This window comes from Ambystoma mexicanum, chromosome 2q, assembly GCF_040938575.1.
Source record: "Ambystoma mexicanum isolate Mex_15411 chromosome 2q, UKY_AmexF1_1, whole genome shotgun sequence".
In the NCBI taxonomy this organism is placed as follows: Eukaryota; Metazoa; Chordata; class Amphibia; order Caudata; family Ambystomatidae; genus Ambystoma; species Ambystoma mexicanum.
The window spans coordinates 596,347,187-596,363,200 of NC_090924.1; the positions used below are offsets into that span (position 1 = coordinate 596,347,187).

Here is a 16,014-nt window from a genome sequence, read left to right on the forward strand (position 1 = left end):
CCTCCATCCATGGGTGCCATAAGGGTATCGCACGGGTCTGTACACCAAACCGAAAACAGGAAGAGCTGCACTGCCAGGAGTCCCATATGGACTCCTGGGGCAGAAAACAATACAGAACACAAATGAAAAAGGACTACAGGACAAGGACAGGGAGGCCCTGTCCCGCCAATGCATTTCCAGCATCACAGATGACTCTGCTGGGGCCGGTGAGGAAGGGAGCGCTTGACCCACTGTATGAAGGCTTTGGTCCAGACGTTTCAGGCTGATGCACAGTTTCTGGGCCTCGTTATGCACTCTCTGGAGTCGGTCTGTTACTTTCTTAGGGAGACCAGAATGCACCGTGTTGCAGTCGTACATTTACGCCATCACTAGGGTATCTCATCTGTTCAACATGTTGGCTCGAATGACGAAAAAGAAGAATGTCACAAAGCATTGCTCCCCGAACATTGGTAGACTGGACCACTGCAATTATGTTGGGGCAAAAGCGAGGTGTGAAAGACAGTATCAAAAATAACCCCCAGGTTTTCTTTTCCTTTGTTCGAACTTCAGGAGTACCAGGACAAATGAACCAAGAAAAGGGAGCCACTCCAGCCTATCCAGCTCGGCCACCTCCCAGACTCGACGGGAAGGCTGCCCCGCCCCTTGCAAGGCACTGTGGTTCCATGGCAGTGGAGAAACAGCGTAAAGCCAGCAGGGGTTGCGGGAAAGACGATCTACAAAGATATCTTCCACGGCACTTTGAGCAAACGACCAAAGGACCATAGGGACTGAGGCAATGGGCCCATGCCACACGGCCACTCGTCCTGGCAAAGCAAAGAGCCCTCTAACCCCACTCTAGTGAGGAGAATTCAGGACCAGTAATGTATCAGTATTTCACCCTAAGTGGGATGTCATGGCTGAAGGCATTGGCTGCCATGGTATGCCCTACTCAAATATGCCCTGAGCCCTACCCTTAAAAGAATTGAACTATATTAACACAAGACAATATAACCAGTATCCCCCATTCTGCGGTTACAAGTTAAAGCTATAACCACACGGCTAGTTTGCAAGTGCAACTGGACAGTGGTACCCACAATCTGAGGGTGTCTGCACCCTTATTTAAGTCAACAGTTGATGACAAGCCTGTGCCGGTGACAACCTGGCCAAATGATTTTGTTGCAGACTAAGTGGATGAGTCTATCATGGCAGGGTTTGTGAGCTGGAAATCCTAAACCAATTCACACAGCGCCTGCTTCAGATATCAGGTAGAGAGCAAACAAGGCTACCAAAGCGAGTGCCGCGATAAGTGGCCTGGATCATGAATGCCGATGGACTCAATCCAGAGCACTGCTTAGGCCAGCTCCAGCTTCTCAGCTGTGTGGCAAACACAGGGTCATTCTTGGGACTGCAAGAAGTGCCGGTCCCTGACGTTTACAAACCCTGCCCACCTCATGCGCTCCTATGCCAGCTTGTTTATGGCAATATTTTCAGTTTGCTGCAGCTGGTTTTGCAGTGCTTTGTTACTTGTATGTTTCGCACAGAATGTAACAGGGGCACTGGTTATGCCCCAAGGAAAACGATGTTTATTCCCCTTGTCTTTCACTGGAATCTGGGCACTGAGATCTTGTCACCTTGGTGGACAACATCAGATGTATGTAACTATTTATGTATGTATGTATGTATGTATGTATGTATGTATGTATGTATGTATGTATGTATGTATTTATTTATTTATTTATTTATTGGAAAACTATGTTGACATAAGGAGGCAGGACATGGATGGGAATCACTTGTTAGGACAGCACAAAAGAACATATCTAATGGAAGAGAATGCAAGAACAACATTGCCGTATAGGAGCAGAATGTCAGGGTCCCCCAGCCATTCCTACCAGTTCCCCATTGATATCACAATAGAGTAAATGCTTTGCTAGCCAGCACCTTCTTAACAGGAATGTTCCATTAACCGGCACCTCCATTGCTGGTAAAGAACATGATAGCTAACAACGGTTCTGAGCCAGATAACAGAGCAAATAGGCCAGAAAGCTTGCTGATCTGGCATGTTTGCTTTTTCATCCGAGCAACTGGGATCCAGTTAACTGGCATACTATTGCATTTGCAATGGTGCTGGACAGTTTTGCTTTACTCTGCCAAAGAGTTGGGAGAAGCAGGGGCTGCCAGTGTTTTTGGCAGTGAAGATGTGGCTTATTAATGTCATTCTAGTTTATGCAAAGCCATAAGAGGAGTGGTGATTCTGCTGCTGGGAACAGCAAAGATGTGCCAGCTAACTCGCAATGATTCTAGATGTAACATAAACAGCGTGCAACCTTTACACCCAGTGCTGGAAATGGAAAACATTTATTGGGGGAACCGTCACTTCTTAGGAGGGGTGGGGCTTTGGAATGGAGGGGGCGGGGGCAAGGGGCATGGCCCTGGCCAGATTGAAACGCAGTATCTCTATATAGAAACTAATCCTGCCGATTTGCATAAAAGCAAAGAGCATTATGGGAACAGCATAATGTCCACAATTTTAAATGTTAAACATGTCTTATAGTAAATCATTAAGAACACATTTTAAGCAAATAGTGGACTCTTCTGTTTTGATTGGTAACAATAACAATATTCACCCTAATAAAGTGATGTCTATAAATTTCAGGACATATATATATACCAGTTCAAAAAGCTGCAGAGCTGTAGTGAGGCTTCTGCAGTTTAGACACATTTTGGCTGAGCGCCGTCTTGTTCTGGCCCATTTCCTGCACTGTTTACCCAGTATTTCCTTCTGATATACATTGTACTTGTCTTTAACACAACTTGTCCTCCATGAGCTACACTGGCGCTCTGTGCATAGGGGAGCAGGCAGTCATCACTAAAAGCAAAGTCCATCTCAAGGAGCTCTTGAATATTTCTGGTTGATGGTGATTAACTCCCAACTCCACCAAAGCTTGGTTAATTCACTAATTAGCCCAACATGTGTAAATGGAGACATGGCTGTGGTAATGCATGGATTGCTTGCTGTCAGCAAACTCATGATCACACCCCAGAACTGTTCAGAAGTCCTGTGGGAATGCCAAAGTGGCACAAAACATGTTGGTGGTAAGGTTGGAGGTGGATCTGTACCACAACATATACAAGGATGGTGCCTTTAGCAAAATCATTGCAGTTTCACTTGAAACCTTCAGTCCATCAGTAATGATATCATGTTCTATTTTAATGTTTTCTTGTTTTAAGTGTGTTCACCTTTAGACTGACACAATATCAAATGTCCACAGACCGAACGTTCACAACTGTTTTCCATGCCAGGGAATGTAATGTAAGTGGCCTTGTATAGCACCCATCTGCTACTATTGGTGGCCTCGATGACGCCAACTTTTAAGAGATAACCCAGAAAATGGAACCTGGCATAAAGATCACATAAACAAAAGGACTTATTACAGAAACGTTGGTCCGGTACAAGTACAATTTTGCACAGTATTAGCACAGGCACAATCATTGCTCAAGGGCAAATGCGTATTCGGCCCAATGTTTACCCCAGTACCAACTATTTATCAGCATAGGGAAGACATTGCCCTGGTGCAAACATGCCTTGAAAGATCACGTTTTTTGGACTAGGGCTATTTCCCGCCATGGTGCTGATGCGGTACAAAGTGGCACAATTCTACCACCGCAAAGTCTCTGCATTGAGGCCGCATGAAATCTGCGCAACTGCTAATCCACTCTGCAGCTTGGTCTCCAGAGCAAAGACAAAATGGCCGCAGGTGCCTGCAGTTGGTTTTGACGTTTCCCAGTCTGTGCGGCGCATCAACGGTATTCCGCTCAAGCCGCTGCTCAGAGGATGTCAACATCAGGTCGGAAAACCATTCAGCTTTTCCCACAAGGAATAACTACATGAAAGAGGTGATTAACCCTGCCAAAGCATGCAAGAAGAAAACATGTTTTACAGGAATATGCTGTGGAGGCTTCACTCTTCCCAGAACAGAGCAGAGGAGGCGGGAAGCAAGAAGCCAGCTCCGCTCACCAAATCTAGCGCTCTGCTTCTGGTATTAGTATTTGTAGGTTTTAGATATTAACGATCACAACCCGATGACAAAAGGTACTTTAAATCATCATGTATGGTGTGGTATGTTAGGCCTTCGGTATAAAGCGCAACATTCTCCAGGTGCATGATGTTGTGCTAGTGGTAATGTGCAGCGCCCCGTAGCATCTCATCAAATATGCTGCTCTGAGGGCCTGATTCATGGAATTTTTTGCGCTGTGCAAAGTGACTTTTCACTGGTGCAAAGTGACTTTGCACTGCCAACAAACACCCTGATTCATGGAACAGTGCAAAGTGTATTTTTGTAGTGTAAAGTGACCTTGCGCCAGTGAAAAGTCACTTTCCACAGTGCAAAACATTCCATGAATCAGGCGCTCAGAGCAGCAGCATATTTGGGTAGATGCTACAGGCCGCTGCACATTGCCACCAGCACAACATCATGCACATGGAGAATGTGCAAAACATTCCATGAATCAGGCCGTACATTTTCAGTTTACGCCACCAACACTTAAAACACATCAACGTCGCAAGAACATTTGCTAAGAGTAAATCACAGAATGTAGGCCTTTCAATTGTGAGGTGTGGTTTGAAAATAGAAAGGATGATGCACTATAATGACGTGTTAAGGAACACCCTGCACCCTCGTACCCTTAGTGTGGTCCTGGCCCATGATGCAAAGAGCTGTGGTATCTATTGTCCTGGGGTCTTCATTACTAAATGTTGACGATTTGCAATACTCGGCACAGCTCCTACTGCTGGCAATGTTTGCTTGCGTAGGTTTGCAACAATTTTCTATTTGCAGACATCTCAGTGGGCAGTGAACCGGGCTGATCAGTCAGTCACCTCATGAGACCAGGACAGAGTCCAGAAGAGGTGGCGCAAACCAGAACTTATCAGCCTAAAGTAGCGGCGGTTTATGGAGTGTTCCCGCGCTTATCAGCCATTAGAAATTCAAAGGCAAATGTTAACACGTTCCTGCTGCCTATTGCGTATGTGTTTTCACCATTATCTGGCAAGTGAAGTGGGCCCGGGAACCGCGAGCGCGTGGAGCCCAAGTGCCCCGGTGTTAATGTGGAGACATGCTCGATAGGGGAAGGCGGGCCTTTGGGCACACTTCACAATCGCTCTGCTGGCGTTACCTTCCGTGAAGCATTCCTCGGGTTCGGCTAACTCCTCGGCCATCACCGACACTTTGTCCATCAGATCCCCAGACTTCCTCAGGTCCACTGTGCTGCCTTCTGAACAGCTGGTCTCATCAAGCTTCTGCACAACAAGAACACCCAAGAAAATTGGTAAACATATATAACAAAATACAGCAATACAAGAAGACATCTTAATCCACCAATTACAAAAGCATGTCCTAATTTCCACTGCTGAGGCCAGCATGGCAGGCAGCATTTAATTGTAATTGTAAACGCTGCCTGCTTTGCAAGAATAGTAGGCAGTGTTTGAGCACCTCTTAGGTCCATAATACAAACAGTTACCAATTACATCTAGTACAATGCTTGGTCGGGTCTAGATATTGCTATTACAGCGCGTTCCTTCGACATCCTATGCTGCGTACCAATAACTAACAACAGTTACGAAACATGCATCCCTGCTACCAAAATCATCTCCCTTCGCCCATTCATTGATTCTGTGAATCGGTTAGTTCTACTGACTAATCCCTCTTTCCTATCAATCAACCCCTCTCCCACCCCCACACTTACTTTACAGAGACTAGTGATGGTTGCAGTATACATATTAATTAACATAGCATGACATAAAACAAATATCACTAGTTTCAGCTGACTATCTGATGTAGACAGTGCTTCAAGGTGCACTACATGGTTTGAACACTAAGGAGCTCATTTTCAAAGAGCTTGTAATTTGGTTGTGTGCGAGCTGTTATGTTTCACACATAGACGTAGGTGCTTCCTCGCCAACAAATTTGGGTTATTTGCAGTGCATAGTATAAATGTGTATGTCAAAAGGTGGCGCACACGCGTGCACGCCGCCTTTTGCCGTGCACATTTGTACATGCCCGTGCAAATGAGTAAATGCTGCCTAGCATGTCTGCATATCAGGCAGAGTTTACAATGGATCCCTATGGTGCAGGAAGCGGGTGAGATCCGGAGCATTTATATGGTGGAGAGGAAGGGAGGCAGCGGAAATGCAAGTTTTGTTCAGCCCATCTGCTCTGCCATGCAAATGGATGAAAATGGGGCGCAACATAACAAACATGCATAAAAGCCTTTTACACGTTTTTTATATTACGGCCCATTGAAAATGATCCCCCAATTGATTAGAATCTAATTCTCCTCACTTTATTTTAATCAGAACTCAAATAGATTATACTCAAAATCGGTCTCATTTGATCCCTGGTCAGGCATTGCATACAAAATTCAGCAGCACAATTTTCCTAGATTAATACAGAAAATCTATACAGGGCTCTGGCTGCATTTCAATTTGTATTGCATGTGATGTAAATATCAGAGTCTGCCACTCGGTTAGCAAGAAAATGGGCAGATCTAGTTACATCTCACGTATGGAGTTTCATTCCTTAATATTTTGCTGTGTGATTTCAAACAGTGGAACTGCTGCGAATGCTTGACAGATAAAAGCCCTCTCACACTATGCCCAACTATAAACCATTAAAAAAATAGAGTCTTATTACATCAATGCACCAATTTCTTATAACTATCTATATTTAGTTGTAAAACAGGTTTGCTACCAACAGTCACATAAAGTTGGTTAACAACCATGAAATTGATTAACTGTCACAATTTAAAAAAAAAACTATTATTTAATTGAATGAGGAATTTTATGTTCCAAATCAACAATCCCTTAAGAAGACAATCACATTTTGAAATTCAAAGTGGATAAGATCTCAAAGTGAATTCACAAGCTCCAATTGTCTGCAAATTGACTTTGCTGTCTTAATCTGGAAATTATAATAATCCTCAGATTCGCAGCTTTGCCTCATGTGTTTCGCCCACTGGGCTTTTCCAAGGCAAATGTTATTGCATTGTGTACTAATTTTTCAAAGCTATATAGACAATTTCCCAATATACTATGATCAGTGAAAACATCATATATTCACGCTCATTCATTAACAAAACCCAATGTTTATGTGCTCGTCAAATTATGTTTAATTTCCACATAGTGTGCACTACCTTCGGATATGCCATCCAATGTTCCAGTATACTTCATCCTGTTTTCAAAAATATTTTCTATTCTATAGGAGGATGTTATTCAATGAAGCTGTGTTCGGCCTAGTCTGGTCTTAACAAGCACAATTCATGCGAATTTTGCAGAATACAATGGTGGCAGTTAAAACGGAGCTGTCTTCATTCTGTGTTATGTTCCCTTCAAAGGTGCAGTGACCTTGAATTGATGCGCTGCAACGGAAAATGCCACTCGCAACCTTTTCAACAGAAGCGTGCTCGGCTGCTAAATGATCTAGAACCGCACATGTGGGTCGCCTAAAAGAGTACCTCCGCCCCCTGCCAAAGTCACATCAGTACCTCACCCATCAACTAACTCTGGTGCCTCTCCAAAAACAATCCTAACTGAAATGACAAACTAACATACGTCTCCTACAATACACCACAGCCTGTGCTTCACCTCCAAGCAACAAGGCCATCTCCCCTAATATGCCAACCCCTCCACAATGCCAGCAATTCACCTGTTAGTTCACACATGTGACTACCCAGAAAATCCTTCTATGACTCCTCGATAAAAGAAGACCTGAGATTTCCAGCTAAAGCTACACCTATCAGCCCACATAAAACCCAAATGTGTGCCCGTGCCAAACCAACACCTCATCTTACCTCGACAACCCCAAAACTGTGACTCGGTTATGATGGGCACCTGTGACTCGCTTGCTAAGTCAACACCTACAATGGCCTTCCTGATGAAACACCTGTGACCCCACTGTCAACCCAACACCTGAATCTCCCCTGGAAAATGGACATTTGCCTCCCCTATTCAACTAACACCTGTCACTCTATTGCTAAACTCGTGGCTCCTCATGAAAACTAAGAGCTGTGGCCGGCCTAATCAACCAACACCTACAGTCACCCTGATAAGCTGATAGCCACCCCCGCTTAACCAATAGCAGCCAACATCAGTGACTTTCTCATGAACCAACTTGTGAGATTTCTTTAAAAACAAACAAACCTTTTGTTCTCCTATTGAAACGCCTGCGACTTATTTTTTAATGCATTGCCTGCAACTTCCTCATAATGCAATGCCTGCAACTACCTTCTAATGCAATGCCTGGGACTCCCTTATGATGCAATGTCTGTGCCTCCCTTCTGATGCAATGCCTGTGACTCCCTTCTGATGCAATGCCTGTTGCTCCCTTCTAATGAAACGCATGCAACATTTTTTTAATGCAATGCCTCTGACCCCCTCCTAATGCAAGGCCTGCAACTAATGCAATGCTTGCGACTCCCTTCTATATGCAATACTTGTGATTCCCTTCTAATCCAATGCTTGCGATTCCGTTCTAATGTAATACCTGTGACTCCCCTCCAATGCAATGCTTGTGATTCCTTTCTAACACAATGCCTGGAAATCCCCTCGAATGCAATGCTTGCTACTCCCTTCTAATGCAATGCTTGTGATTCCCTTCTAATGTAATGCTTGCGATTCCATTCTAATGTAATGCCTGTGACTCCCCTCCAATGCAATGCTTGTGTTCCTTTCTAACGCAATGCCTGCAACTCCCCTCTAATGCAATGCTTGCTACCCCCTTCTAAGGCAGTGCTTGTGATTCCCTTCTAATTCAATGCTTGTGACTCCCCTCTAATGCAATGCCTGAGACTCCCCTCTAATGCAATGCGTGTGCTTCCCTTCTAATGCAATGCTTGTGACTCCCCTCTAATGCAATGTCTATGACTCCACTCTAAAGCAATGCTTGTAATTCCCTTCTGATGCAATGCTTGTGACTCCCCTCTAATGCAATGCCTCTGACACCCCTATTATGCAATGCTTGTGCTTCCCTTCTAATGCAATGCTTGTGATTCCCTTCTAATGCAATGCTTCCGATTCCGTTCTAATGTAATGCCTGTGACTCCCCTCCAATGTAATGCTTGTAATTCCTTTCCAACGTAATGCCTCCAACTCCCCTCAAATGCAATGCTTGCTACTCCCTTCTAATGCAATGCTTGTGATTCCCTTCTAATGCAATGCTTGCGATTCCGTTCTAATGTAATGCCTGTGACTCCCCTCCAAAGCAATGCTTGTGATTCCTTTCTAACGCAATGCCTGCAACTCCCCTCTAATGCAATGCTTGCTACTCCCTTCTAATGCAGTGCTTGTGATTCCCTTCTAATGCAATGCTTGTGACTCCCCTGTAATGCAATGTCTATGACTCCACTCTAATGCAATGCTTGTGATTCCCTTCTGATGCAATGCTTGTGACTCCCCTCTAATGCAATGCCTGTGACTCCCCTCTAATGCAATGTTTGTGCTTCCCTTCTAATGCAATGCTTGTGATTCCCTTCTAATGCAATGCTTGCGATTCCGTTCTAATGTAATGCCTGTGACTCCCCTCCAATGCAATGCTTGTGATTCCTTTCTAACGTAATGCCTCCAACTCCCCTCTAATGCAATGCTTGCTACTCCCTTCTAATGCAATGCTTGTGATTCCCTTCTAATGCAATGCTTGCGATTCCGTTCTAATGTAATGCCTGTGACTCCCCTCCAAAGCAATGCTTGTGATTCCTTTCTAACGCAATGCCTGCAACTCCCCTCTAATGCAATGCTTGCTACTCCCTTCTAATGCAGTGCTTGTGATTCCCTTCTAATGCAATGCTTGTGACTCCCCTGTAATGCAATGTCTATGACTCCACTCTAATGCAATGCTTGTGATTCCCTTCTGATGCAGTGCTTGTGATTCCCTTCTAATGCAATGCTTGTGACTCCCCTCTAATGCAATGCCTGTGACTCCCCTCTAATGCAATGCGTGTGCTTCCCTTCTAATGCAATGCTTGTGACTCCCCTCTAATGCAATGTCTATGACTCCACTCTAATGCAATGCTTGTGATTCCATTCTGATGCAATGCTTGTGACTTCCCTCTAATGCAATGCTTGTGATTCCTTTCTAACATAATGCCTCCATCTCCCCTCTAATGCAATGCTTGCTACTCCCTTCTAATGCATTGATTGTGATTCCCTTCGAATGCAATGCTTGTAATTCCCTTCTAATGCAATGCTTGTGACACCACTCTAATGCAATGCCTGTGACTCCCCTCTAATGCAATGCCTGTGACTCCCCTCTGATGCAATGCGTGTGCTTCCCTTCTAATGCAATGCCTGTGACTCCCTTCTAATACAATGCGTGTGCTTCCCTTCTATTGCAATGCCTGTGACTCCCTTCTAATGCAATGCCTGTGACTCCCCTCTGATGCAATGCCTGTTACTCCCCTCTAATGCAATGCGTGTGACTCCCCTCTAATGCAATGTCTGTGACTCCCCTCTAATGCAATGCTTCTGATTCCCTTCTAAAGCAATTCCCGTAATGCTTTTGGATGCAGCAGTGCAGATGACAAATGTCCTTCTTGTAATCTCCACGAGAACATAATTGGCTTTGGGTGAGGCATGCACATTCGAAATTAACGCAATTAAAATAAATCATTCTATTCCTGCATTCTCCCTTATCACTGATAAGACACTCCCCGCCTCCCAATTCCCAAATCCATTCACTATTCTAACATGCAGTTCTGCGAGGACGCATGGCATGTTATTCTTGTGTCACTGTAGTGTTACTGCTTCTGCACGACACAACATCCTCGTCCTTCATTGCCAAAGAGCGTGAGATTCAAAGCTTTTAACGGTCCAACTGACTTACTTGTTCTAAAGATAAGACCATTTGTATCGCTATACTAATTCTATATTTGACGATTCCTCGGGAGAACACTGTTCCAGTATTTCTTCTATGTCTGAGGCCCCTAGTGAGTTTGCCCTTCTAAGCTTCCTTTCTAGTTCTGATATTGATGAATCGGGGGTATACGCTTATGAAGTGCTTTTCATTTTTCTTAATGGTACGTCCGTTTTCCATGGCACTTTACAGTTACTTTATGAAGTGTAAATTGAAGATGAAAACATGTAGATGGACCGACTCAACGATTTTGTGCCATTACCACGGTGGTGGGGCCTGTCTAATGCATGGGACTGAACCGTAGCGTCAATGTGGCAAGGTGTTTGGCAGTTGGTATCTTAGACAGAGGTGAGAAGAGTGAGTTTTCCACCATCTTTCTTTTCATTGCTAATGAATAATAAAATATTACTCAATTTAGTCTGGAGTGTTTGATTGTTGTGTGGGGGGGGGTTCTAAAAAATATACCTTTTGCCGTCTGTTTTCTATTTCATTGGCGCAGGAGCGAATAATGCATATTTTATCACTATTTCCAGGGCTTTAAGTGGGCCTGGGCCATTTTGTTTTGAGGCGGGACCCTGCCAGGGCTTACTAATATCACCTGGCAGCCCCACCCACTACAAGACAAGGATTTTTTTTCTAAAGCCTGAAGCTCATGTGTGAGAGCTTCAGACTTCAGAAAAAAATGCTTTCCATCCACAATGGTGGCACCGCACCTGCGAGGCATCCTTCAAGCAAGAGATACCCGTCGGCCGACGCCACCATTATGGAGAGAAACGTGAGGCCACTGGAAGCAGAGGCCTTGTCTTCGAAATTTTGAAGCTCCTGCGCATTCGTGGGAATTTCAGTCTTTAGGAAAAAGGCCTCCACTTCCAGTGGCCTCACCCTTTCAGCCTTAATGGTGACACTGCCCCTCCCCAGCTGGTGAGGGCCAGCGCCACAATTAAGGCTGAATAGGCGAGATGCTGTCCACTGCCAGGCAAGCCTATAGAAAATAAATGCAGAGATCAACACCCTCTCCCCTACCAAAGGCTTCCTTCCGGGGGGAGGGGCTTGTAGCCCATTGTGCCTGGTCCATCAAGGCGCCTGGCCAAATAAGCCAGCAGGTGACCCCCGCTGTTAGGCTACACCCCTTTGATGAGCCCCGGCTCATTTTGCAGTGCCACTTAAGGCACTTTCCTATTTCTCTTTGAATTCTTTGACGATGACTCTTGGGGAGATCGCATTGAAGTACTCCTTTTTCAAATCTCACTGATCAGAACATGTTCCACAATCCAACTGTTCAATTAGTAAGAGTTCATGTCATTTCCTGTAATTAGGCAGGACACGTTACGCCTGTTGGATGAGGCAAAGACATGCACATACTGTTAGCACATGAGACCAGGAGAAACATGTGTGTGCAGAAAGTGTTGTCCACCAAGTGCTTGGCTGCAACAGGCCACACAAAAGCTCATTGTTAGCCCAAGCAGTGAGATCGTGCTACCCGGCTGACGCCCAATGCTGAAAATTCTTATAGAAGATCATTTTATTTTGCGGGTCTATAGCAGCGCAGGCACCTGTTGGCCAAGGAAAGAAGGGTGCAGCTATGGCTCTGCACCCTGTATCCAGACGGCCGCCACACAAGTGTTAAGAAAATGCCAGTGAAGCCATGAACCTTGACCAGTAGCATGCAAGTGACTAACCAATACATTACAGATCTGCTGTACTTGTGTCATTCCATGGAGAATGAGAACAGGAACTACACCATGCTAATTACATCCAAGAGTGGACACAATATGTTGTATTGAAGTGTGGCACACAGGTATCTTGCATGCACATTGCGCATAGCTATCCAGTCGCCCTTGTATAATACAGAAGTGATATGCACAGTAGGCCAGGAACCTTCTCGATCACAGGCCATGCACAATGTACATACTGTGATCAAATGACCGCATGCCAAAGCCACCTCTCCACGCGCCAAGCAACGACATCAGACAGGAAGTTCTCAATCATGTAGAAGACACACATGAGGCTGAGAATTCATAAAAAATGATCACCCGGGAGGTGACACAGACAAGGCTCCCTGCCAATCAGGAAGCTCGGAATGCCGGTCTCACCTCATGCCATCTTCCAAGCCCCCTGAGCAGCAGCATGCTGCGATAATGCCTTCTGGGATCTGGGCACGGGTTGGCAAACACCTCCACCCTTTACCACGCTTTCCCCTTTGTTCCCTCCCCGTTTCCCCCACCCACTTAACTACTGTCTTTCACAGCCGCTCCACCGCGCTAGCTGCTCACACGCGAGGACAACTCTCCGCTCCTCCTGTAACGGCTGCATGGTAAGGGAGAAGGGACTGTAAGCAGTGTCCCTTTTCTATTTTTGTGTAGTTTCTTTAATATCTCAAACAACTGCCGCACCATTTCACAACTTTAAAATAATTGCTATTGGCACCCCAGATCGCATGTCAAGTTCCTATTAGCTATAACCTCTTGGGGCAGGCGGGCCGGTGGGCGACGGGGGCGGTGGGTGGCGTGATGGTTGGCAGTACAGACAAGTAGTGGTGTCGGGTCCCTCATTACCTGGACTCCGGCTCACTACCAGGCAGTAATGCCCCTCATCTTGGGCGTTATTGATTAAAAAGATCATACAGACATAATATTTCTATTACAGAAACAGGCAGGCTAGCTCAGGGGCAACACGCTCACCTTGGAGCAACACAGGTTCGATCCCCGGGTCCCTGCTTAGATATAATGTGTATTATAATCTTCCACTGTAAGCGCGCTTGTACCCTTTTCTGCATGACCTTTTAAATGTATTGATGCTTCGTTTTAGCGCGGTTTAGCTGGTGGAGAAATCTTCGGTCATAGACAGGCCTCAGAAGGGAAGTGGCAGCGGATGGCGTTGAAGCCGACGCAGACAATACGCTTTCCAACCCTGGGATGCGGGACACTCGGTCGGATGAGGCAGGAGATGGTTTCCAAGCGGGCGGCTGCTGGCGCGCACGTCGGCGCGGCGGGACCGGCCCGTCCAACCCTGGAAATGATCTGTGAAGATGCCGTGCGAGCGCGCGCTGACAGCCGGCCTCTTACAAGCCTGTCGCGGGACACGGGAATGACAGCCCCAGTGATCATCACGAGGTGTCAACTCAGCTGTCACATGGATGGGCAATGTTGACACAACTGCCTTTCCACCGCCCAGCCACACTGGAGGGCGAAGGGGCAGCTCGGAATTCTGGCCGGTTATGCCATGAAGGTCATTTCTACATCTTCAAATAGTTCTTTCTCATTCTTTACTCTTCATTTATATTTGCAGTATTATAGCCATGTTGGCACAGGTGCATGCTGGGACGCTCTTTCCCCAACATCAATTGTTTGCTTTTACAATCTTCGCAAGTGACAAACTGCCCACTAATGCAAGCTACCAGTTAATGTCATTTATATTATTAGTCTACCAATGTCGCCCCTAGATTCAACCGCAAAAAAGCGAGTTGCTCGAGCTTCCCTGTGGCTGCAGCTACACTTTGGAAAAATCTCACTTTTCTTCTCTGCGCTGAGCCATCCTATCCATTGTTCAGGAAAAAATGTAAGACTTACCTGTTCAAGTAACCTTTGTCGAACTCACCATGTAGCTGCCTCCTTCTAATATTTCTTGTCCTCCAACTGTTACCTGATGCCTACAGTTCGCAACTAGCGCCTGTATGCCATCAGGCTTTGGGCGCTGCTACAAATGTACAAACAAATAAATAAATAAAACAATGATGGAGCCTCTTTGTTACCCTAGCTAGAGCAACCACACACCAGATGAAGAGGCTCCTACACATGGTTTCTCTATAGCCAGCTATCGTAAAGATTATCAACGGTTCGATGCACATTCATCCCCTTTTTCTCCCTGCACAGAGCTGTCACAACGTGTGGTGAGGCCCGGGGCAAAACGTGTGCTGAGGCCCCCTTATAATGTTTTGCACTGGGCCAGCGTTGCCGCCGCAAACAGGAGACACAAGAAATCTCCCATTGAGCTTGTGTGGAGCAACCCAAATATGGTTCATTATTATGACAGCAAATCAACTACAGCAAAGGCATGTTTCTGTCCTGAAGACAAGTTCCCTCCAAAATAACAATTTTGCCATATGCATAAATATATAGAGGATGGCATGACGGCGGGTGGTGCGTGACGCCAGCTTTAGGGAGGAGCGCCATGCCCCTACGGGTGCATTAAAACACACATCATACCCAGTGACAGGTAGATGATGTTCAGCGGCAGCTGGTGAATTTTTGAACTGGAGAAGCTTAAATGTGTGCACCAATGATGTGGGACTGACAGAGCACAGTGATGGAGCCCAAACAAGGGGTGCTTCAGAAGGTTTCCTGCCCCCAAAATTGTTTTGAAGCAAATGAAAATTGTTTATAAATTAGGGTGAAAAGCCATAGAGTTTGCAATTGGTTTCGCATGGTAGCCCACGGACAAACCCAGCAGATGTAAGTCACGAAACATGCACAGGAGCATTTTCCATTGCCTTTAATGCTGCCTTTGCCCACATCATGTGCCAGTATGAAAACATGTTTAGGCTGGCTGTTCGCATACATGTCCATGCAGGCTGAATCAATATATTTTATTTATTTATTTGGCATTTGTAAAGCGTGCCGAACCGAAAAGCATCTGGGCCAGCATTACCATATAAGGACTCACAGCCAGTAACAAAAAAACATGCCACGGAACGTATACACAGACCAGCTGTGCACCATGAGTGTTATTGCTGGCTAGACTGTCCAATATTCAATGTAGGCCCGTCTAGCCACCTGGTAACACTTATGTTTTCTTTACCTAGGCCTGGCTGAAGATGAGATGGGGCCCATTTCAACATGACGGTTGGGGGCCCCCATTGCTTAGAGCGGAAAACAGTCTCAGGCCACTGTTGGGTTCATACATTATAATGGAGACAAAGAAAAACAGCCAGGAGTTAATAGCCACTAATTATCACAAGACGGCCAGCCAGCAGGGAGCTAAAACACTAAATGCCCAATGAAAATCTTAAAATCCCCCTTTGTCAGAAATTGGCTGATGTGGGGGAACCAGTGTTAAAAGGCAATGTGGAGATAACAATTCCGTGTACCTCAGGGAAGTAACCGCTGAAAGGGAAAGGGCTCCAGCAAACACAGCT

The 16,014-nt window shown here is 45.6% G+C and overlaps 1 protein-coding gene across 6 annotated transcripts in view; it reads right to left on the minus strand.

Annotated features, from left to right (window-relative positions):
- LOC138569611 (sodium channel protein type 5 subunit alpha-like) overlaps positions 1-16,014 on the minus strand; it is a 1,199,462-nt gene that overhangs the window by 222,819 nt on the left and 960,629 nt on the right. For all 6 annotated transcript variants that reach the window (XM_069647738.1, XM_069647737.1, XM_069647740.1 and 3 more), the window contains exon 18: positions 5,152-5,275. In XM_069647738.1, coding sequence (XP_069503839.1) covers positions 5,152-5,275 — 124 coding nt within the window. The remainder of the gene's footprint in view (positions 1-5,151; positions 5,276-16,014) is intronic.